At 46.8% G+C, this 25564-nt stretch overlaps 2 protein-coding genes across 3 annotated transcripts in view; both read right to left on the bottom strand.

The window, feature by feature from the left end:
• Positions 1-260: 260 nt before the first annotated feature.
• LOC135822359 (tectonic-like complex member MKS1) lies at positions 261-24418 on the bottom strand. 2 transcript variants are annotated; one of them, XM_065335101.1, is made up of 20 exons: positions 23950-24418; positions 22340-22598; positions 22037-22119; positions 21468-21546; positions 19714-19820; positions 19299-19433; positions 18930-18972; positions 18372-18501; positions 17082-17127; positions 16699-16735; positions 16078-16224; positions 15231-15273; positions 14222-14284; positions 12406-12476; positions 9357-9426; positions 8927-9034; positions 4910-5043; positions 4193-4335; positions 3444-3487; positions 261-1115 (listed from the first exon to the last, which is right to left on the bottom strand). In XM_065335101.1, exons 1-20 carry the CDS (start codon positions 24048-24050, stop codon positions 1060-1062), a joined length of 1899 nt encoding a protein of 632 aa, XP_065191173.1. In that variant the 5' UTR covers positions 24051-24418; the 3' UTR covers positions 261-1059. The 2 variants fall into 2 exon arrangements, with proteins under 2 accessions (XP_065191173.1, XP_065191175.1); XM_065335103.1 differs by having other exon boundaries at positions 262-1115; positions 16165-16224; positions 23950-24416.
• A 965-nt stretch (positions 24419-25383) lies between these two features.
• Positions 25384-25564, bottom strand: part of LOC135822358 (conserved oligomeric Golgi complex subunit 7-like) — a 14744-nt gene continuing 14563 nt past the window's right edge. Inside the window, exon 6 of the mRNA XM_065335100.1 lies at positions 25384-25564. This exon is cut by the window's right edge and continues 614 nt beyond it. The gene's annotated coding sequence lies outside the window, so the exon portion shown is untranslated.

Raw genomic sequence — 25564 nt, 5'->3', positions numbered from 1 at the left:
GTAGGGGGGGGGGGGGGGGGCATGAGAAACAGTTACCCCGTAACCCACTTTTTTCAAATTTGTCTTGCCATGCAAAATGTACATGTAACATACAGGGTGAACCCCCGACTTCACCCCTCACAAATGCGCCTTTATGAACTCTCTAGTAGTGACTATCGACTGCATTTTTGTTGAATGGCATGAAAAAAACACAAACATCGACAAATGAGTAGGGGGCACTTTTCCCAGGGGGGGGGGGGGGGGGGCAGCGCCCCCTTCCACTCCGCCCCCTTTGGCTAGAACCCTGCATGCAGCATGTCTGTGTATGATGGACCTACCGGCAGGTCCTAGTGGTAGAACCAGGTCGGTCTGTGCAACCTATCAATAGATAGGGACCGGCGGATTCTGCTCGAAAAGGTGGCGGATTCTGCTCGAAAAGCAGTAAAATTGGCAGAACCATACAAACCTTATGGCGGGCAATTCCTCGAATTCTGCTCCATTTCTTTATCCACATACCAAACATGCATGAAACTTACCAGAAAAAGTACCGAATTCTGCCAATTTTTCTGCCGGCAGAATCCGCTGGACCCTATCAGTAGACAACAGTGTTATTTCAAAATAATGATTAGTCCTAACTAATCACAAAACTGTCGATTCCTGAGAGAGAGAGAAAGAAAGAGCTCACGCTCCCCTGTGGATAAAATAGTTCAGAGAGTCATCACGCCATGTTCAGCCATTGGAATTCCGGCGGAACTGCATAAAGTATCATGTTGTGTTCAAGGAGCAATCATTTGAATGCTCATACATTACCATCGCAACAAGTCCAAGTTGACCACATCGCGATCATCATCCATAGAGGGTCGGTGGTCCCCTGTACTGTCTGTACATGTGTACATGTACGTACACACTGTGTACTGTCTGTACATGTGTACGTGCACAGTGTGTGTACTGTCTGTACATGTGTACGTACACAGTGTGTGTACTGTCTGTACATTTGCTGGATATACATGTAACTTGCATTGGCCACCATGGTGATAATGCTACCTTCACCAGTACAATGCTGGTGAACGTTGCAGAAGATCATAGCAGGCCTTGCCTCGCTCGCTGCATACGCTTCTTGGCAAGCTGGAATGCCTCTGTCGGGTGGACACAAGTGCAATCAAAATGTATAATAAAGACTTGGGAGGCAGCAAGGACCAATACCCAGACATACACATGCACACACGCACACGCTCTCACACACACACACACACACACACACACACACACACACACACACACACACACACACACACGCACACACACGCACACACACACGCACGCACACATGCATGCACCCCCCCCCCCCCCCCCCCACACACACACACACACTTGTATGCATGCAATGTGGGAGTTCGACAGCACTTTTTCCGACCATGGTGTTTCAACAAACACTTACAATTACATGATTATAATTATACACTGTTGTGTCATGTACTGAGAGACACATGGCTTAGTTGCTAGGGCATCGCTGGCCCTTAGCTAAGGTAGAGGGGACGGCTCGATACCGGGACGCTTTGACAGCCAAATTTGTATAGACCCAAACCGATCATCAGCGTTGATTTTTCACTCGAAATATGTTTGTGGAAGGAAACTGGCATGTTGAAGTTTGCTCTGGGGCCAGAGTCAATCGAACTGAGCCACTCCTTTGTGTTGTCCCATTGCCTCCAAGTTGCCCAATTTTTCGCTTCAAAAAAGTTCAAATCAGAGGTGGCTCCAAACTGGACACGTTTTAGAGTGCACGTCAAATTCACTCTGGGTCTGAAATTAGGTAATTGCTATCGCTCCACGACGGCCAGTACAGAGTAACAATAAGCCTTGTGTGTGCTTCCATTAGTTTTGATTGGTATGCGGTGCTTTATTGGCGAGAGGCGAGCCGCTGTTTACCTGCGACAAGAAGTTGATTTTTCGAAAGTCGTAAAACTCAAGTCGCAGTGCGAAGCAACACGTCAAAAACTCACCTGCTTGGTATGGCGCTTCTGGTCATCGCAGAGCCATGAAATTTTGGCTCGGAGTATAACACATCGTAGTCTCACTGTGACATGTTTTCTAATCAAAATACCAAGAGAAAAAGTGAATATTGAGTCCGTTCCGGTTTGCAACCTATGTCCTATTTGAAACCGTCCCCTCTACCCGGTTCGAGTCGTGATGGTGACAGTCAACTTTTTCTTCAGTCTTTTTTCCCTTTTCAATGCCTTAGATTGATGAATGCTTAGTCTGTGTGGACCATCCGCTAAGCACACCATTACAGTGGCGTAGCAGCTGGTCCGGCTTTGGCCGGACCACTTCTTCGCCCGACAACGAAAAAGTACCCAGAATGCAGGATTTTTGAACCTTAAAGGGGAAGTTAAGGCAAAAATAAAAAATTCACCAGTTGTAGTCTTCGGGGTGCTGAGTCGAATGGTCTTGGTCCGAGAAAGCTGAGACGCTCCCTTCCTACTTGAATCCCAATCGAACTCGCGCACTTCCACCGAAACTGGGTGACTGCGCCCTACTAGATGGGGATTTGTATGCAAAATGTCAATAAGAGCGCCGTTTCGTTCTTATAAAAGCACGGATGACCGCGATTGGCCCATATGTTGTAGTCTTTTGGACGCTGAGTCGACTGGTTTTGGTCTGAAAAGGCTGCGATGCAGCGTTCCTCCTTTATTCCCAATCGAACATGGTTGAACAAGCGGTCACGTGCTCCTGCGTACACCAGTCACCTGGTCACCGTGCCTGCAGGGTACAACTTACTAGCCTGTTTGACCTTTTTTGGGTGCAGTCCTGTCACTCGAGTTGAACTCGAGTTGAACCTTGGTGTGAAAGTTGTCGCCTGCTGGCGGTGTGACCAGGTGATTTGGGCACCGAGGAGCACGTGACCACTTGTTCAACCATGTTCGATTGGGAATAAAGGAGGAACGCTACATCGCAGCCTTTTCGGACCAAAACCAGTCGACTCAGCGTCCAAAAGACTACAACATATGGGCCAATCGCGGTCATCCGTGCTTTTATAAGAACGAAACGGCGCTTTTAGTGACATTTTGCATACAAATCCCCATCTAGTAGGGCGCAGTCACCCTGTTTCGGTGGAAGTGCGCGAGTTCGATTGGGATTCAAGTAGGAAGGGAGCGTCTCAGCTTTCTCGGACCAAGACCATTCGACTCAGCACCCCGAAGACTACAACTGGTGAAATTTTAATTTTTGCCTTAACTTCCCCTTTAATTTCAAAATATTTCCCGGCGGGCACACCCTCCAACCCCCGACCCCTCTCCTACCGGACAACCTCCAACGATGGTGCTACACGCCTGCATTATTAATAGGCAACTCAGATTTGTATACCATTCTCTGCTTCCATTGGGACATCTATGCATTCATAAGACATAAATGTAAGACATAAACTAATATTTAACAAAAGAAACTGTCTATGCTTTCCATTCACCTACCTAGGACTCCCTGCATGGAAGAACTGCCTGCAGAGGATGAGGCCCTATTTGCACACATGCATACACACACACACACACACACACACACACACACACACACACACGCGCGCGCGCACACACGCACACACATGCACGCACGCACACGCACGCACACACACACACACACACACACACGCACACACACACACACACATACATACAGATACGCACACCGGCACGGACCCACACACACGAATACACAAACACACATAGATGCAGTCAAAGACCACAGACACACACACACACAAACACACCATTGGACCATTGGACGCCCATCGCCGGAGGCGATGATAGTGATGCTACAGCAGAAGCCATAGCAGCTTGTGCTGGGATTGCACCATTCAACAGCTTGCAAGGCTGAAGAATTAACCGCCACTATTCAGCCTGGTCTACACCACACAGCTATGAAGTGGCTTTTTCTGGCCAGTGAATCCTTACTTTTTGGTCTTTTTCATATTTTTTCCGCACACACATCACACCACATACTCCGGCATGCACTGGCTGTTGGTAACCACTCAGGAGAATGAAAGAAAAGTCAGGAGGAGTCTAAGAAGAGAAGAAAGACGTGTGCGACCATAATCACACAAGCATGCACATACCAGTACTGAAACACACATAAATGTACATGTAGGTCATCTGGACACAAAAGGCAGCAAGAACAACACGTCAAGTGAACATACCACACAAAACAAATATTAAGTCTTTCTTACTTGCTACTCTGAGCCATTTGCAGTATCTTCTGCTGCTTTTGTCGCTCACGGATCAAACAGCTCTGGTGCACGCAGCTCATACGCAGGTTCAGACGACCGGTTGTTTCCGTTTTGAATCCATACCTACTCAGGCGTCCATTCTCCTACCAATGACATGACAGCACAGACAAGAGAGCACATCGATAACACACACAAAAAGACATGGAGCAAATTGCACATTATGCCGGCACTTTTCTGCCTGGTACAAATGCATGGTCCCAAGTGGGTGCACCCTGACCGAGTGGTAAGTTCAGGTGCCTTGCGGCTGAACTGCAGGGTTCCGGTATAAAATCCAGAGGATTCTGAAAATAAGTGACCGACCTCGGAGAAGTGCAGTTGAGGAGCAGACACAGAGGGACACTCGTGCATTTACTGCGCTAGCAAGCCCAGAAACACTGCCGGGCCTGGCACAACTACAAGACATGCCACAGTGAGACACGAGGATGCACACGACTACAAGGCCACATGCACACGCGGGCGTAGGGAAAAGTGATGGCACGAACCCACATGAGATCTTACAGTGCACCTGTTCAGAACTAATACAGTGTTACACAATGAAATACGATTGCGTCAGTCCAGTAAGTGCCCTGCACAGTGCAGGGCACGTACTTGAATCACATGATCGGATTCCATTGAGCGGCATTGTAGATTTGGAGTTCTTCAGTTTTTCTACGGTACCTTTGAAGACTTGAGAACAGATGTGTAGGTTAGATCTTGTAGCTGCGGTGTACCACCAACAAAGAACTCCTGCATCAACGCTTTGCTGGAACTGTTGATTGGACGCCAGGAGTTGAGCTGGAACTCGTGCATACCTGTTATATGGGCAGTGATATGCAGAACACCGGTAGAGTAAGCAAATCATGTTGCTAATTAAACATTGGCACTGGGAGATCATAGCAGTGCAGCTTTTTACCCGTGATACAGCAACAATCTTCAATATAAACATGCTTGCACTGACACATTCACTCTTGCTCAGGGGCATACATACATACACACATGCGGGGTAACAGGTACTGGGTTTGAAGTTTATTCGACACATTCCAGCCCAAACTTGAAAAACGCTACCGCTTGAAAAGTGCCGAGTCCCGAGACGACAATACTCGGTGTGTTAGCTATGACTTCTCACCAATGCGCTGATTAGTATGTCCGAGCTGCACAGTGCAGCTTCTGTCGCTTAGCAAGTGGTGATCGGTGGCTTGAACATGACATAATATTGTACAATGACTATGTCATTATGTAAATCCATCACAGTTGTACACATCCATCACATTGTGATAATGATGAGTGATGGATGCCACGGTGCACAATGTCACCGGATGGATGTGCATAGTGACATAGTCATTGTACAAGATTGCCAGGGTGTGTGTGGGTGTGTCTATGCTTACAGGCGTGCATGCTACTGTATGACATGGTATGTAAGAAAGTATCTGTTGTGTCCTGCCACCGTGCAGTGCTCATGCCCCTTCGACTATGATTTATCTCCTCTTTTTCTTTCTCCTTTTTTTCTTTTTTTCGCTATCACTATTTCGTTCTTTTTCCTTTGATAAGAGTTTTTTCCTGATTCTCTTCTTACTTGTGTCTCCCCAAGTTTCGCTATGTCTGGGTTACTCGGGTCTCATTTGCTTCCTTGTCATATAAATCTAGACGGCAGCCCGTTCGGTTTGTGAATTCCAACAAACACAACGAACCAACAAATTATTATTATGTGATGAGCTTTATTTGCAGAGCGGTTTAACAGTCCGCTACACTTGGAAACAAATAGTTTCAGTTTTGCTTCATCAATATCCTGCTGCTAGTGGGGGATGAAATGAAATGTCGATTTCAAATGCCCAGTACTCTATTCAGACTTCAGAGCTATTGAATCGACTGGGAATCGTAGATGTCAACTGCTGGAGGTAGCTGAACATGTGGCGTGCTTGATTTGAAGGCAGAGTGCACAGGTGTAACAGGGCGTCACACCTCATCCATACACGCTTTGTCATACTCACTCCTCTGACTCATACTATCTCACCTGCATCCTGTATCATGGCTATGTTCCTAATAGACAGCAGCCTTTACCTTCCAAAACGTCTCACCGGTTACACTGGTAGCAGAGGATGGTTTTAAAGGGGAAGTGCATCAATTTTCGAGTAGGGTCCAGAAGAAAGACAATTTGATATCGGTTCGAAAGGCATATCTCTCGCTTCCATACGATAAGCCAAACTTGCCACATCGCCAATTGTATACTCACATTGCAATAGCGACCAGCGCAGTGATGACGTATGAAAGGCTTAGCTCCACCACAGAGAAGGTGCAGAATTTGGTCATTTTCAATTGGTTTATCGTATTCACGAAGTGAAAGAAGGGGTGTGTTCAATGCTGTTAGTGCAGTGAACTGTTTGTTAGTAGTCCTCTCGGTTGTGTACTGGGATGTGACACCGACAGGAGAAAGCTGGAGTGCGGAGATATCAGCTGACAAGCGAAAATAGTGACGAACAAAATGCTGAAATCTTGGTTGGGACAAATCAGACGTCCAGCATTTCCCCCAACCAAGGACCATGCCACTTGCTCTTTCCACTTCCTGAAGATGGATGTGATGCTTCCTGGCGACTCTCCTATCTCTCGTAACACATTCTGAAGCTAGGTGAGACGACGGGTGGTGGAGATTGACGACTGCTGCCTGATAGTCCTGTGACAGCAGGATCTACGTAGTGAGCAGCTCTGTGCTGACTCGCGCTGTCACGCCCTTTTTGATACAACGTGGTTTGGCCAGTGTCTTGTCCCATGTGCTTAGCATGTAGGTTGAGCGACTTGCGCTTTCCCACGTAGGTGACATGCCTTCTTGCAACAGCGCACGCTTGAGTCTTTGAAGAAGGCTTTGTTAGAGGCACCAGTACTACGGCTTGCGGATGTAGCTAAGGCGTTTCGGGTCGATACAGATGCCAGCGACTTTGCTGGTGTTTTGCTGCAAGCAGATGATCAGTCGTGGCACCCCGTATCGTACGTCAGTCAGAAGGTGCCGGTTGCAAAACACAACTACACAGCTGCAGTGTCTGCTCCAGCGCCGGGTGAGCCGAGTAATCCACCCGGTTGGGCGGCGCTTGGACCTGGTGGAAAATATAGTACCGGGTCACCTGTGACCCGGTTGGTACTGTACACTTTCGAACTTTGAAAGGACTGACTACATGGCTTGTACATGTATGTGTCAGATACTTCTTCTTCTTTCGTAATTTTCTAATTCCTGTCCTCTCTTTTCTAAATGCGGTTTATCCATTAGCCTTTATATCATTAGGCGTACATGTTAGGCGTACATGTGTACCCGGCTCCGACCCGGTTGAAATGGTTGCGCCAGGTACACGTGTACCCGGCTGTCCTACAATCCTGGAGCAGACACTGAGCTGCCGAGAGAGAGAGACAATAGCAGTCGTCTATGCGCTGAGAATGCCTGAGATGCTGGCGGCGGATTCATCTCTTCCGCCACTTAGATGTATTCACTGACAACATGGGTGTTGAGTATTTGCGAACAAAACCAAACCTTACGAAACAAGAGGCTAGGTAGGTGGAATTCCTGGCTGACTATGATTTCTCAGTCCATCCTAGGCCGGGGAAGAGCAACATAGCGGACGCACTCTCCCGCCGACCAGACTTGGAAGTGAATGGTATCGAATTTTCCCTCGGCGTTCACCAAGATACGGCTCGACAAATTTCGGCAGGATATGGGAACGAGGATGCAACGGATCCAGCACCGTCTGAGAGTGCATTCGGTCGACTGACTCAGCAAACCCCACTGGAGCACTCAGTTCACAACCCAAAGTGCCTAAGCAGTGTTTGAAGGTACCACGCTATGACGCCGAGGCAACAACAGGGCAAGTTGGTGGTGAGACGTGGAGGGTGGCGCGGATTTGTTAGCATATATCGCATCCAACGGCGATTCACTGATGAAAAATGTTCCCCAGCCTTCTTGTACACAATTCATACTTGTAACATTGTGTTGCGATCACTTGCTCCATATATTGCCATATTGACCACATAAGGAGTGTTTGTTGATTGGTTGGCATGTAGAACACTGCCAGAGGCCAGCAGCGCACTCCCCTGTTCCCTGGGGTAGTTTCCATTGGAAGGTTATCATCACGGTCACGATCATTGATTATCCGGCATGACAAGAAGCACAGAGTGGGTTGTTTTGCATCCGAATGCAGCGTAACGGTGGGTGCTCTCGTGCACCAGTTCATCTGGAGCTTGCGGACTGTCCACCCTTGCGATGTGACAAAGTACATACGCAAGGCTGGCGACTTGATTCAGAAAGTTAATCGGTCGGCCTATCTGCGTGGCATGATGGCAACGCTGTCCATTGCCAAGAAGGAGAGAGTATCTACTACCACTGTTCCAGTTCTATTCCACCATGCACCGTACACCTTACACCGCGGCCTGTGTGTGATCACATGATAGTTCAGATTCTTGAACGGAAATTCAAGGAAATTTCAAACAGCAGAGCACCCATCCTACTACAGCTGTACTACATGACACCTTGTACACATTTTATTTTATTTTTAGACGGTGCATCCCGTAATTGCGTAATCAAAGCAGACAGCATAATCGAAATCGCTTCGTTACAATGATCGATTAGACGGATAACCGATATAATCGTTTCAGCCCAAGTATTTAACACCGATAAAATAGTAGCCAAACCTGTACCCGAAAGCCTGCAGTACGTACCCGGGGTGTCGGGGATTCTCAAACTTGAGTATCCCTCCACATGTTGCCGAGACCAAAAGTCAATTGAGCAAACTTCAAAGAATATCTCCGGCCATTGGATGAGTTGATCTGGAAACACAACAGTGTTGGAAGCAGAGCTAGACTTTCTACAGTACATCAGCCAAGTCTTCACAAAACAATCTGATCAATTACTGTGCAATGCTCATTCCCTTCTGGGGGGGAGGGGGGGGGGGGGGGTGAAGACTCAGTATGACTTTCCCTGGACATGGCGTATACCATATTAGCGTGTAGGTTCCCTTGCAGGCCCTGATCAATCTCATCACAACTCACTCACTGAAACTATCCCTCCTTGGTCTCTGTACTGCAACGTCCAACGAAACAAAGGAGAAACAAAGGGGAATTGAATGAAATGACCGACCTCCTCCCGTACCTTCTGATCTAGCCAAGTCGCAGTAGATAAACTCAATGTCCAACGGCAAGGCAAACGTGACTAGACCACTCTGTACACATCACAACACAGTACCAATCAATACACATGCACGAACATGCACGAACGCACACACATGCGCACGCACACATGAACACACACACATGCACTCACCTATGCACACACCATTGCTAAGAAACTGATGTCATAGAAAAAAAGGAGAGAGGCTGATTGACATTATCAAAATACATCCGAGTTGAAAAATACATCAGCGTTTTTACAAAATTGCAGTTGGACTTGATAGCAGGTGAAATGTGGTTTTTCGGGATTAACAGCTTACCGTCATGATGCTTCAACCCTGAAAATTTGAACAAAATCGGACAGAAAGTGGTTTTTGACCTAGATATTTTTCGCGATATAACTTAGGTCCGAGCTACCTTAAAAACACGCTTTGTTGCATGGAGAGTGAGCTATTGTGCTATGGTAAGACGAGATCCGGTTCTTTGAGCTGTGCTGACGACCTATGAAATGGTGGAACAGTTGCTGTGTGCGGCTACAAGCAAACACATGTTGTTGTTGTTGTTGTTTGGCTTTATTTAAAGTGGAGTTCCAAAACAGGCCTAAACCTAATGACAATGGTCCCACTGATAATAAGAGAAAAGAAAAATATATAATAATAAGCGGACAAACAGAACCAAGAAGAGGATACAGCTGTAGTTAGATAACCAATATGAGCACGGCAGCAGGGGAAAAAAAGTCACAAGCACGGCAACCGGGAAGAAAGGAGTGAGTGAGTGAGTGAGAGAGAGAGAGAGAGAGAGAGAGAGAGGGAGAGAGAGAGAGGTAGTGAAGCAGATGAGTTCATCCTAGTTGACGGTACTGCCTAACAGAAAGGCCAGGCTTAGCGATTTGAAAGTGGAGCGCTTTCTTTCGAGGCGTGCTGTGTCTGGGAGCTGGTTCCACAGGATAGCTCCAGCATGGCTAATGCGCTTAGCTGAGGATGCAGTGGGGGAGACAGGAATGATGAGTAACTTGCTGCTCCCTCCTCGTGTTCGGAGAGAGGGACTACGGGTGAAAAAGCTTGCAAACAGAGTACTTGAAGATTTGTTCAGGCAGCGCCAAATGAATACAAGAATGTGCATGTGGGTGTATATGCTGAGGGTATGGGCATTCATGCGTTCAAGTAAGGGAGCCGTGTGAGTGCGAGGGGCTGCCCTGCACACCGAGCGAGCCGCACGTTTGAACAAACTATTTAGGCGCTTATCCTGATAAGACGATAAGAAGGGGGCATAGGCAGCAGATGCATAGTCAAATTCTGATAGTATAAAGGACCAGAAAAACTGAACACGGCAAGAAAAAGGCAAACATGCTGCACTTGGATTTAGTAGCCCAATCTTAGCGGCAACGCGGCGTGCAACATGGCTTGTCATGGTGTTCCAGCTCATGTCTGAGTCGAAATGTAGGCCAAGATACTTGGCCGTTTTCACAACAGGCAGCGTCTGACCATTACAAATGACATGCAGGTCAAGTGCTTGAGATGGGGATGGGGGAATAGGCAATATCTGTGTCTTTCTTTCATTAAGAATTAAACCACGGCCCTTCAGCCAGGTGGCCAGGTGCTGAACAGCAGCTGAAAGGTGTGCAGAAACAGCTTCCGCAGACTCCCTGCTACATCGTATAGAGATGTCATCAGCAAACTGGATTGCTCCCACATTAAACGGCGATAGTTCTTCTGCTATGCCGCGGGCATAGACAATAAATAGCAGTGGGCCCAGTACCGAACCCTGGGGGACACCTGAGTAACTGGTGTACGGGAGACTTCTAGTCTGGCCAACCTGAACGTACTGTTCTCTATCAGAGAGGTAATCCACCAGCCAACAGAGTGCCGTGTCGCAGATGCCAAGTTCGAACAGATCTTGCACAAGAGTTTGATGTTTCACTTTATCGAATGCCTTTGACATATCAACAAAGGCTACACCTGTGTTAAGTTTGTTCATGCGGGCCTCACAGATACCTTCCACAGCTAGCACTAGTGCGTCGGATGTAGAGTGGTGGGATCTGTAGCCGAATTGAGTTGGCGGGAATAAATTGCTCTGGACTAGATATCGTGTGAGTTGCTCGTGGACTATCCTTTCCAACACTTTGGATGCAATCGATAACAAGGACACTGGTCGATGATTCTTTGGCATGCTCGGATCTCCGCCTTTGAAGAGTGGCGATATCCTAGCACTTTTCATCTGGGCAGGAAATATGCCCTCTCTCAGGGACTTGTTAAAGATCAAAGTCAGGGATGGCGCCAGTACGTCTGCATGTGCGCGGAGAAGGGCTGCAGAAATGTCATCATCACCGCTGGACTTGGCCGGATTTAAACGTTCGAGGAGCTTCCTCACTCTGGCAATAGACACTGGCGCAAAGGCTGTTAGATCAGTGCTTGAGGCGGGCCCGTAGGGAAATGAGAGATGCACTGGGCGGCTGGCGTCCTCTACTATCTCTGCAAAGGTGTTTCGGATGGCATCAACAGAACATTGAGGTGGCTGAGATTGTCGATGTTTACCACTCAATTCTTTGATCGTGTGCCATGTCTGTTTGGTATTGCCAGACGCAGCTCGAAACTTGGATTGGTAGTAAGTCTCTTTCTGTTGCCTATTATAGCTGGTAGCTTCCCGCCTGGCAGCCTTGAAAGCTGAGTGGGAATGTTCTGTTCCATCACTAAACCACCTCCTATGGAGCCGGTTGCGCTTGGTCAAGAGGTGTAATAACTGGCGGTTCATCCATGGTACTGATTTTTTCTTGCGTCGAGGGCTTGGTGCAAGAGGAGCATGTCTGTCTAACACTTGTAGAAAGCGGCTGGCCCACTCAGTCCACATGACAGTTGGGCTTCCGTCAATTTCACAAAAATCCTGTTGGACCACATATCAGCAGAGATGTTGCCATGCTATTGTACACATGGCCTTTCCAATGACATGGTCATAGGGATCACACACTGAACCGGCACCACCAAAGATTACAATAGTTGTGAGGCAGGGTGAGGTGGCTAACACACAAAGCTTACCCAGTCCCAGAAACTGGTTGATGCCAACTGTGTGGAGCCAGAGAGACAGTTCTTGTCAGTGACGTACCAACCTGGTCAACAGTGCAGAGCAATCACATCGAGGACAAAAACATCAACAGCACTGACTTGAACGCAGTGACGTCAAGCACCGCTCAATAGTCAAAGTTTGACTATTGAGCTGTGCGTGAAAGATAACTGGTTCAGATCCATTGCTCCTTAGATTAGTATGGGGATTGAGAGGGGGGGGGGGGGGGGGGAGGGGTGCTGGAGGAGATCCCTTACATTGCATGCTTGTGTATCATCAATGCCCCCCCCCCCCCTCTGTCAGCCAATACTACAGTGCCGCTCAATAGCATCCGTTGGCATGAGTAAAGTGAGAGCCGGGCAATGTGCAACCCTGCACCTGTGAAGGCTCTGGGCTGTGTGTGATGGAATAGGGCATTTGACTCAGTCATGCGATTGGATTCCATTGAGCAGACCCCTAGCTGCATCTCATGTTTGGCATTTAAGTGGTCTTTGTAAAAACAAAAAACAAAAAAAATGTACTAACAACACGAGTACCAGCCATGAACATTACAGTACAGTATGCAGCAGGGAATCAGTTCCTGAAGAACACAGTGGGCTGTGCTATAGAGTCCTCTAATAGGAAAGAATACACAGTACACACAGTACACACTGTACGTGCACTATCATGCACCACGGCTGTTCACGTGCAGGCACTTATCAATATGGCGTCGTTCGGTGCGATTTATGTAACATTGTGCGAATAGTACAAATACGCGATGAGTTTGCATTTTTGCAAGAAACTCATGTCGATCCTCGCGTGGCTCCACGATTTGGGACGCGAAACCAAGAGAAAAGTTTTGAAAGCGCTCGAGCGAGATACTCGACTTTTCGGCAATTTGAGAGAGAAAGAGGGTGGAAAGGCGTCCTGGCCTGCCCAGTTAGCTGTCTTTCCGCTTCAAACTTGCTCGAAGTACTCCTGGCAGTCTGGAGATTGATCTCGCCAGTGATTGTCAGCCTCTGCTTGGCGTGCTCGCGTGTACAACATTCAAGTTAGACATTTCGTAATCGTTCAACGCACAATAGGGTAGATATCACAATTTCAAGCTCACTTGGCCGGCTGCTGTCTTCTTCTACAATATCCCACATGCCGACTAAGCAATTTACAGCAGGAAGCAGCCTTCTACACTCAACAGCAACTAAAGGGCCACACCATTTTGTCTTCCAAATCAAGAGAAAACAGGCTCCTGACTCGTCGCGCGTATTTAGAAGTTCACGCGCGTATTCTAATGACACTTGGGGAAGACAACCGGAGGATAGTCCTCTACCTGGGAAAAAATCGATCTAAGCTGGGAAAAAATCGGGAAGGGCTTCTCGGAGCCGAGTTTGTCAGCGACGACACAAGGAGTATTCCAGAACGAAGCCAAAGTCGCACGACACAGAACAAATGTTTCTTGAAGGAAAGGCAGTCATGTGAGGTACGAGCGGAAAGCTTGAAACAAGACGCAGATGATCAGCGTGTTCCCCGGGCTGTCCGGGCTGACTAGTCTCCAAAATCAAGGGGAAACCATGGCCTACTCGTGTTCTGACGATTTGAAAATTCAAATTTTCTTGCCATTGAAGCCCAATCGAGACTTTCGGCGGCCATATTGTTAAGTGGCGTGAAATCGCACAAAAAAACAGCCGTGGCACTCCCCAACCCGCATAGTACCCACTGCCATGCCAATATGCTCAAATCTGTCTCTTTCATTATCGTGAACTCAAAACACAATTCATACTACACATAGAATGTAGCTGAGACTAGAACTCTTACCTTCCGGTAGGTTGATCAAGTAGTGCACAAACAGGGAGCTGGAGTCAAATTGCTCAGCCGAAACTACAGATCACGAGCAAGACCAGCACAACCGAGACGAGGAGTAAATCAAGACTGCTTGCTGCCTGTGTTAGCAACCTGTGTTAGCAACCTGTGTTAGCAACCTGTGTTAGCAACCTGTGTTAGCAACCTGTGTTAGCAACCTGTCCAAGTAGAGGGCGGGCCAAGCTACACTGGATACAGTGTAGCATAACCCGTCACACCTGACTTTGCAGTACAACTGGTGCTCATTTAGGCCATGCTAAACCATAGTACAGTCAATCCCGAGAACAACCTCGTACATGGTATATAACAACTTACGAACAACAACACTATCAGTTCAGGCCAAGTAACCACTTGATGACAACAACACTATCAGTTCAGGCCAAGTAAGAACAACAACACTATCAGTTCAGGCCAAGTAAGAACAACAACACTATCAGTTCAGGCCAAGTAACCACTTGATGACAACAACACTATCAGTTCAGGCCAAGTAAGAACAACAACACTATCAGTTCAGGCCAAGTAACCACTTGATGACAACAACACTATCAGTTCAGGCCAAGTAAGAACAACAACACTATCAGTTCAGGCCAAGTAACCACTTGATGACAACAACACTATCAGTTCAGGCCAAGTAAGAACAACAACACTATCAGTTCAGGCCAAGTAAGAACAACAACACTATCAGTTCAGGCCAAGTAACCACTTGATGCGGGCATACTTTTAAAACCGTGGGCATAACAACAACTCACGCATAACAACAACTCACGCATAACAACAACTCACGCATAACAACAATTTTCTTATGGCAGGGTGAGGGTCGTTATTTGCAAGGTTGACTGGATAACTTTAGCCGTCGCACATGCTGAACAATTTCTCCTGGGTTTGTTGTTCTGTTCAAGGAACCTAGTCTATGAATTGACTGCACATACGCACACACATGCGCATATATGCGTGCATAGCTTACCAATCTCTCCAAGAAGGACTATCCGTGCACTGTCCGCATTAGGCTGTGGGCACACATAGCACATTGACTACGATAAGTACATGACAAGCCAAGGCCAGGAATCAGAGTTTCTGTTTATGGAGCTTATTATATTATTTTAACTGATCTGCACATCAGGGAGGTCAACAACTACCTTTCTGCTTCCGTGGGACGCCATGCAACACCCAATGATGAGGCCGGTTTCCATGGCGTGGCACATTAAAACCTTGTGCACCGGTGTAAGGTAGGATTTAGCATGAAGTGAAGCCGGCCACATGAAAACCGAATAACACGCCTTAACTTTGCTGCATATGCATTTTCAAAGCTGATAGAGAAAGAGAGACGGCTACAGGATCGTGTTCTATCTCTACAAATGCACCTTACTACAGAAACAAACCTGAGTTCAATACCCTACATATGAAGATGCTGTACATGTGTCAGGCAATTGCTTGAATTCCCAATAGGACAGTTCTAGCAGACAGCACTGACACACACTGGATACTGCAGTACAGTAAAAGGTTAGTACAAAGTACCATGGATATAACATACTAAGTACCATGGATATAACATACTAAGTACCATGGATATAACATACTAAGTACCATGGATATAACATACTAAGTACCATGGATATAACATACTAAGTACCATGGATATAACATACTAAGTACCATGGATATAACATACTAAGTACCATGGATATAACATACTAAGTACCATGGATATAACATACTGAGTACCATGGATATAACATACTAAGTACCATGGATATAACATACTTGAGTCTTTGCATTGGATACGAGGCACTTTTCTTAGGCAGTCATTTTACCTTGGATATAGAGTGCCTTGGACATAAAGTACAGATTAGTATGTCAGCTGGAGCCGGTACATTATATTGAATGCAGGCTGTACTAACTGGTTCACAGAACTCCTCGCCGACAACACTTGATAGCAAGTCTGTGCGCCGACGATACACCTGAGCTCATACATAGTGAAACACACATCACACATTTGGCAAGCAGGTGGGAAGTTCCCATGCTCCTGGCATATTCCCAGCTACAACTTTGAACAGCCACTAGTACATGCACACATCACACATTTGGCAAGCAGGTGGGAAGTTCCCATGCTCCTGGCATATTCCCAGCTACAACTTTGAACAGCCACTAGTACATGCGCACGCACGCACACACAAACATCCACTACCTGAAACCTAAACATAGTGACTCACTGTGTATCGACTTACAGCAGAGAACAATGTGCATCAAGAAGTGCATGGCTATTGACACAACCTACCCAGAAAAGGAATCTCAGACGAGAATTAGACTTTGCTACAATTCTGCACTCACCCATGCACATGTGCACACACTTGTACCTCAGCACAACTGTTATGTACATTCACACATGCATGTGCATAACCAACACACCAACAACACTAACAAATCTAGCTCACCTCTTTCATCAACTCCTTCTCCTTTTGATCAGTCTCCCTGCGAAAGCAACAATGTGCACGCAAAAACCAGTTTCCAACTGGAAAGCAAGGCTGGCCTCTCGGATCGGCGACAATACTCAACACACAGCCCCTAGCCTGCCCAACCAGGGAGGAATGCATCAAACATTTTGCTTGGTAATACTTGGTATTCCAGTGTGTTCACACCACATTGTACGCTTTTACTTCCGAGGCAGGTACACAAGAACACTCTACGGCAATCTGAGTACACAGTGAGCATCCTTACTTGTAAATTTGAGCACAAAATGAGCATCCTTATTTGTCAACTTGAGCATATAATGAGCATCCTTATTTTGTCAATTTGAGCACACAATGAGGATCCTTACTTATCAGTCTCCAGGGAAACATGTTCCACGGTGAATTCAAACAGCTCTATGCACAACCAACAACAATGACATCTGCCATAAATGACATAATAATTATAATATGATGTGAAGGGCATGAAAGTTCATCATGAAATAGACTCTGAAATCCACATACAAGAAGAAAACACATGGAAACCGTCGGAGTTATGAAGCAACTATCCACGAATGTAACAAGATAATAAGCGGTCAGTACGTGCAGTAACAGGGCACAAAACTGACAGGCTACTGAGACATTCAGCGACCTAAGACGACTGGATAGTTGCTTCATAACTCGTTTCCACGTGTTTTCTTCTTCTATTTTACATTTCATACCGGCTCATTATCCGAGTTAAATCCACATACCAGCTCTTACTGGCCCTCAGTAACAACAATGAACTTACAACGCAGAAGACTCTTTCAAGCCCTTACACATTCAGTATACATATAGTCAAGAGTACATGAAAAGCAGAGTGTGCAGCTTGGGGCCTTTTCTACTATGGGTGTCTGGCACGGCGGAATTCCGTGATTACATCATATTTGGTGCAGATCTGAGGCGGGAAATGGCGTAGTGCGTACAACTGAGCTGCAGTTGTGCAGAAAGAGACCTGCTTGAATCCTGCTTGTACGCATTACATCACTAAAATGATGTAATCACGGAACCCATCCGAGCTGCACACTCTGGTTTTCATGTACTCCGACTTGATGTAGTGGATCTTGGATCTCTCCGTTGCAGAAACAGTAGGGCTATGCCGATCATACACCTGCACTGTAAATACTAAGTGCTAGTACATGTGCCCACCTTGTATACATATTTAAGACTGTACTCGTATGGCAATGTAAACAGTCAGACCCGAGTGTGGCAGGTAGGAATGCAGAGTTTCCCCACCCAGATTACCTTCACTTGCCATTTGTACAAGAAACTGGCCACATGACCAACTACTCCCCCCCCCCCCCTTCTTCTAAGTCACTCAGCGGCAGTGTTGATCAACTGAACAGGGCCGGCGCCACTGGTACGGCCAGTACGGCCATGGCCGTACCAACTTCCCAAAAAGTCGGTCCACGTGGAACGTCCAAAACCGGGGAGAAAAAGTTTCGCTGTATGATTTTGTACAGGGAGTCGCCCAGAGTGCAGGATTTGCCGTCTAAATTGCAAAATTTTCTGGGGGAGGACCCCAGACCCCCTTAAAGATGCCCTTCGGCCGCACCGCTCCCTGGAAGCTGCCTCCGGCCCTGCTGTATAGAGACTATTCACACTAATACTAATACTCTTACCCTGGTGTCTGGACTCTATGAGGTAGGACTTCTTGTGCTCTACTGATGTCGAAGTGCGGCGTACCTCTGTGCTCACAGAGCTACTACAAGTAAACTCTGGTTGCACGGAAAGAACACCATTGGCATTGATCTATAAACAACATGAGACAATACAACAGAGCAAGGTTCCAGCTATTTCAGAAGATTTGATGGTGACATGATTTTTGTTCCTTACACAGTAACACAGACCGAATGCGGTAAAAAACGATAGGAGGTTCAGCAAGGACTCGATATGATGCTGCTAAGCTTATGATGCAAGACTGATCAGCACTACAGTACAAATACAACTGGTCAGAATGGTGCTCTCGGAAAATGTAATCGGTTGCATGGAAATAGTCACCCCAATTCGCATCATCTAGCTATCCTTCTTTAAAGGTTCTTTTACCACCAGTATTAATAAATTCCACAAAGGTGCCTGCACCACACATCACTTGCACACACAGTTCACTAGCAGCATCCCATCCTGCCACAGAAAACTACTCCAGGCAAGCCTTGTTTCCATCCAAAAGGGACACATACCTTCAATGTGCACAAGATGTACTCATCCTGAGGAGTTGGTTCTCTACATTGTGTGAGCAAGAGACAACACAGTCATACTGGAACGGTCTAGCGGCAACATGACTGTTACTTAAAGTATTATAGCACCTCTCTGACAAGTGATAACTGTCAACTGTTCGGGACCGATTCACGGTAATAGTCCAATGTTGGGGAATTTAAGTCATGAGAATCAAGTGCAGAATATCCGTATACACGTCAACAATGTTCACAGTGCTCATGAGGGGAACACTCTCACTGTCTCAGTTAAAATGGTTAGCCCAAACCCGGACTCATTACCGCAATGCTGAACCTAAAACTCGCCATCATTCGCCTTCACTATACTACACTTACAAATGATTGGGAGTGAGGTCGGCCATGATGTGCATGCACTGACATCGTGTCGGTGTCGTGTGTGCCACTCCTAGCCTGGTGTCGGTCTTCCACGTGGCAATCGGCTGTATGCGTCCACAGCTGTCACGGCTCGGACTGCAGGAAAACATGAATACGGTCAAATCCTCAATCTGAAATGGCCACTCCAGGGTACACTGCAACTGATATACATGTAGATATGCTGTGTGGTCCTCTAAACAGATCAGTATACATGTGAGTTACTTGTAATACATGTACATAATACTCATATCAGCAGATAGCAAAGGCTTCGCCCTCCATTGTGGTTGAGCTCTTCAGTGCAAATCCGGGAACCAGAGCTCATCTCATCTTAATACTGGCTTATGTTTCCATGCGACAAAGTAAAAAAAAAGTGTACCGTGCAGTATCAATGTGCCCCTCTAGATGACGTCGACGGACTGTCATCAAACGCTCTGCCAAAAATGATGGCTCTTCATTGGGCGATGTCGTTGACTGGCGCTGGAACTACACCAAAGCGCAGGCACCCACACACCCACATGCACGTACACACAGACACATACCCACCCACATGCACACGCACAGACGCATAGCACCGTTGTTTACATTTCTACTGAAGTATTGTCAATGCACGTGTCGTGGTTCATTCACATCTAAGACATTTGTATTAAAAAAACTCAACATGAAAGAGAGCCTATACAATGCAGGCCCGTCGCACCGACTTTGGAGGTGGGGCGGCCGTGGAAGGGGGGGGGGGGGGGGGGTCCGGGGTCGTCCCCCGTGACAATTTTCAAGAATTGAAGCCAATTGCAAGCATTTCCGGGCATTTGGTGCCATTTCAGTGTAACTACAATGAAAGACTTTTTGATTCTGCAACAAACCAAGAAGACGCTACAATTGGGGACATGGGTTCTTCATTATCTTCCCACGGGAAAAAATTCCAAAAATTGAAGCCAATTTGCAAGCATTTCCAGGCATTTGGTGCCATTTCAGTGTGTTGTGTGCAATGAAAGACTGTTTTGATTCTGCAATAAACCACGATCGGGGACAAGGATTCTTCATTATTTTCCACGTTTGGGCCGAGTTGCGATCATGGAGTCAAGTGTGCTCCAAAAAAAAAAAAAAAAAAAAGTAGAAAGGAAAAGGACATATGTAAACGAGTTAAGAGTAACTCTCCACCACTTTAACTAGATACTATATACAGTCAGAAAGTGCAACAGCTAGGCACAAAACTGACAGAGTACTGAGACATTCGACGTCCTGACACCTAGCTTCAACACATCAAGTTGGGTGGTGTGCTGCTTTGCTGCTTCGAATTGTAGTTAGACCGCTTTGTTAAATCGCCTACTGGTCTCGTCATCGTCCAGTGACAATCGACATTCTTTGTTCCGTTGGGACTGTAGCTTGTGCTCGTTTTCGTTGCGCTTGCCTTCCCCTCTTTGGTCTATCCATAACCTTGAACCTTCCAAGTTGGAAGGCTGTCGGTTAGCGCTACGTAGATGTGTTGAAGCTAGGTGTCAGGACGTCGAATGTCTCAGTACTCTGTCAGTTTTGTGCCTAGCTGTTGCACTTTCTGACTGTATATAGTATCTAGTTAAAGTGGTGGAGAGTTACTCTTAACTCGTTTACATGTCCTTTTCCTTTCTACTTTTATTATTGGCTCAATACCCGAGTTTCAAAAAAAAAAAAAAAAAAAAAATTTCACGGTTCGCGTGAGACTCGGCCAAAGGCCCAGTTTTCCGCATCCGCAGGAACGCCACCACCCTCTTGGATCAAGGCGCAGATGCAGCTCCTTTCAAAAAAAAAAAAAAACCGCCTAAAAAGTGGGGCGGCCTCAACCGCCCCAGCTGTGACGGCCTTGCAATGACCGTAGGTGTCCAGCTAGATAGTGCAAAAAAACACCAAACACTCGCGAAGTAACATAGTTTCACACCTCACTCAAGTGCATGCACGTCACTGTTGCTTTGTACTTCCGGTGACTGCACGGTGCATGCAGTCACGAGAGTAGTTTTTAAAGGTTTCGGCGTCCGCGCTGCAACCCCGGAGGGGGTTTCCGGGCAACCTAACACTGCGGGCTACGCCCGTGGTTCACTGCACAGCCCAGCTCCAGCATGATCGCACATGGCTGGTTCACACGTCAGCAGACAAACTCACTTCTTCATTGTCCGTGAAGTTGTCATGATCCACATAGGTAAACAGGTGGTGAGTTGGCCTCTTTCCTCCGTACCTTTCGCTGCCGTGTGCAAGGAGAGAAGAACAGTACTATTTTAATAAAGCTATGAATATTACTAACTGCGCCGCACTCATCACTCAGACATACCAGGCAAGGTAGGTGACTAGAGGTTTCCAAGGACGTTTTCTTGTGATCCGTATTATACCAACAGGACGAGTGGCAATAGTTGGAATGTTTTCACAAACAGTATTACTGACCAAGTAAAGATCACTTCACATGATGGTGATATGGTGACTTGGTAGGCCTGCAAGCTACCAACGTAAACACACTGCTACACGACTAGCTAGATCGGCACTGCTACACAACTGGATAGGCATTCAGTTCAATATGATATTCCTGCCAACAAACCAAACCCAGTTATTTTTAATATTGAACTGAATAAAAGTACAGCTGTGTTTGTATAACTTCTCAGCAAAAGAGATCATTCTCTTGGCGCCTGGTCTCCTAGGAAAGAAAGACCAAAGTCATGGCAAATTGCACCTGCGCTTACCGTGTCTGATTCAGTAGGTTATGATAGGTGACATCTTTAGGCAGGATACAACGATTACGATCACTGTATGCATCTTCTTCTCTCTGAAAGACAAAAACAACACCAAGAAACACAAATGACCGAAAACGAATGTCCAGTCACTCCTATGGTTATCGGTGTCAATCCATATTCTTCTACAACACAGCCACATACTGGAAGTCAAGTCACAAATAACGCATGAACAAGAAATACTGTTGGTTCAGAGTATCGTATCCCGGCTACATCAAGACTATGGGCAAGACTCGGGGTGGTGAACGGCCTCACCCTGGAAAACAACTTCTCTTGCCAGGAGAATGTATAGTCGTCGTTATCACCACTCTCAACAGCAGCTTGTGACTGTTCCGGCTGCACCGCCTGCTGCTGCTGCTGCTCTTGGTTGCCTGTGCCTGCTTTGCCTGCCCCCGGTGTTTCTGTGCTGCCTGCTGGTACGGCGCTGGTAGAGATACCTTCTCCTGCCAAGCCAATGTTGGAGGCAATATTGGAGACCAATCTTCCCACGCGGGTGGCTCGTTTCAAGGTAACTCTGCCCATAGCAATGGAGAAGACACAGGTGCATAGACATTGCATGTGAGCTGCATGCATGAAGCATGTACCAGGACAGTTGGGTTGGGACACTGCATGCAGCAAGAAAGACTCTTTCAGTTGTGCCAGCTAAGAGCAGATCAATAGGAATGGGTGCAAGATGTGATAGAACTCCAATATAAACTGAAAAACACTCCCACGAGTACTGCTATTTGCTGCCTGCGGGATAGTGGAGTGTGAACATCGCACCATGCGATGCCACACTACAATGCAATACCATACTACAGTGCGACACCATGCTACAGTGCAATACCCTGCTACAGCGCGACACCATGCTACAGCGTGATACAATACTACAATGCAATACCATTCCACAATGCTATACCATACTACAATTCTACAATACTGCTCCGGTTACACCGCGCAGAACTTACCACCCAACAACGTGCCAGGCCGATTTTTTCCCCGAATGCTCTAACCTTCACCCACATACAAGTATACAGCACACCCTAGCTAGAAGGCATCATGACTGAAGGCGATGACAGTGAACTATGCAGTAAGTATGGCAGCTTGTTCTGGGTTGCGCCATTCCATAGCTAGCAGGGCCGAAAAGCAGCACTCTCGTCAAAAACTGGGATTTACTGTCCAGGAAAAGTCATTTCTACAAGCTGTGCAGCACAATGCCAAAGCTAAAACAGTGATGTTTACTCAGCCCTGTAAGCACATACACCTCAGACCCTTTAGACACTCATCGCCCATCAAAGGTGATGATACTGACAGCACTTGTGCAATAGGAGCCATAGCAACTTGCACGACGGAAGCGGGGGGGGGGGGGGGGGCATTCAGCTGACTACAAGGCTGAAGAATAGACCACTATGATTTAGCCTGGTCTACACCATACACTAACTTTTAGAAGTGGGGTTTCTGGCCAGCAAATCACTGGAAACTGCACGTACTGGAACACGGACAGGCAGGCATGCTCGCGATAGTGCTATTGTCGGTTTATACTTCAACTTTGCAGCAAGGTTCGGTTACCATGGTTACAACTCCCTACTATGCAGTACAATGTATAGGATAGTGTGAAAATGTGGATATGGCAATGGTCATGTTTAAATGGGTGAATAAGCTGAACTCAATTCAACAATTGTGTGTTTTTGCCACAATGGGTACACAACGTAAACTCCCATACTGGAACTGAAGTATAGATTGAGTTTTACTTGAGCACAGTTATTTCTCTTCCTTCAGGCTGAAAGGAATTCGCAGTCATTTCTGGTTCACAGAAAAATTCCCCTCTGCCTCTGGGCTAAGTCAAGTTTGCTCCAAAACATTCTGTGTTGTTGCAAGACACTCACCTGATCTTCAAGTTCTTCACTGGGTCACGACTGCGATAGTGAGCTAGCGGTAACTCGTGTACGGACGTCACCGCCCTGTCCATAGGATTGATAGCAGCCATGACCAAGCCAAGCCAAGCCAAGCCACTACCGTGACCACGTATTTATGCTACCACACCACACTACAGCGCTGGTTCAGGTACATGAGCAATACTAACAAGTATGAGAGAGTGAGAGACTCCCAGCAGCTGCATGGGTAACTCTCCAGTGACTTGCTACAAAGTTCCTTCACTCCCTGACCGCTAAGCTAACAGCAAGCACTACTGTCTTCAGTAGCTAGTAGATACGTAATTACACCGACCCGTGCACCGCAAGTAATTCGTTGTGGGAACGAACAAGGCCGGAGAACCATGAGCTGATGAGGCCGGAACACTCGTGTTCTAATCAATGAAAAAGCAACGAACAGCGCGGAACACCTTCTTCTGAAACAGTCAATGACGTCCAAGGATAGGTGACAAGCATCCCATGCGCTATGCTTGCGCGCGAGGTTTGAAGCAGCTGCTAAAAAAGTAAAAATCGACGGGTTCCGCCGAGCGCCATACCCCGTTACTATGGCAGGCCAAATCAGGCAGGTGCATGCATCATTGGCACATGCATTGCATGCACTACGCGTATACGAGACTAGTGTCACAAAACTAAAATTAAAAAAAATTAAAAAAATTATTTACTTGGTTGTGGGAGTAGTAGTACTAGTACGATCGAGTAGAGCCAAGACTACAGTCCATTCAGAAAAAGATGATATCCTGGCTTTTGCCAGTTTTGGCCATAAACGGGTCAAATTTTGAGTTTTCGTCTCCTTTTTTTTGGCAATCCCCCATGGAATGCTCTTCCAATTGTGTTTTTGAAGTCTATTTCTCCAAAAAGCAAGCCATAACAAGAATAGGATTTCGGCCAGGTTTTGCCCCCAAAGCACTGAATCGGGTAAAAACCATGAAAATCCAGGCCATTCACTCCACTTACATAACAGTACATTTGCGGTTCGAACCCCAGTTGAGGTGCCTTTTTGGACCCTTTTTCAAGTTTCGAATCGCGCGGCACTGCACAATGTACCACACAATCGCCAAACACGGGAGCTCTCCAGAGCCAGCGCTCAGCCTTTTCTGAATGGACTGTAGAGGAGAGTGTAGACCATTGACATTACTGCATGCATTAGTAGGCATTACAATATTACATAGTCATTGTAGATCTACATGTCCTTGGTAGACTACGCGACGTGACCATGGTGACAGAGTCAGTACAGGCTACATACAGCCTACAGCAGTACAGGACTACGTCAGGACTCAGGAGTGCAGGGAGTGGCTTTCACGTCTGCGTGGCAGCTGCTGGCCCACACCAGGGGCAGGGAGTCTGGAGTTCTGAAGAACGAGAACACTCAACAGCCGAACATTAAACACCCGCAGTGCCCTCAGATAATCCAAACAAGCACAACCTTCAGGAGAAAGGGATTGAGAATTCCAGCTATATACAGTACAATAATAACAGCGGACCGAGTAAATCAAAGTACTAATCGTTCATCTTGAAGCAATATGTACAAAAGCAGCAGCAGCAGCAGCAGCAGCAGCAGCAGCAGCAGCAG

This window comes from Sycon ciliatum, chromosome 8 (assembly GCF_964019385.1).
Source record: "Sycon ciliatum chromosome 8, ocSycCili1.1, whole genome shotgun sequence".
Classification (NCBI taxonomy): Eukaryota; Metazoa; Porifera; class Calcarea; order Leucosolenida; family Sycettidae; genus Sycon; species Sycon ciliatum.
Note: the sequence above shows the minus strand (reverse complement) of the source record. Positions and strands in the feature narration are given on the sequence as shown.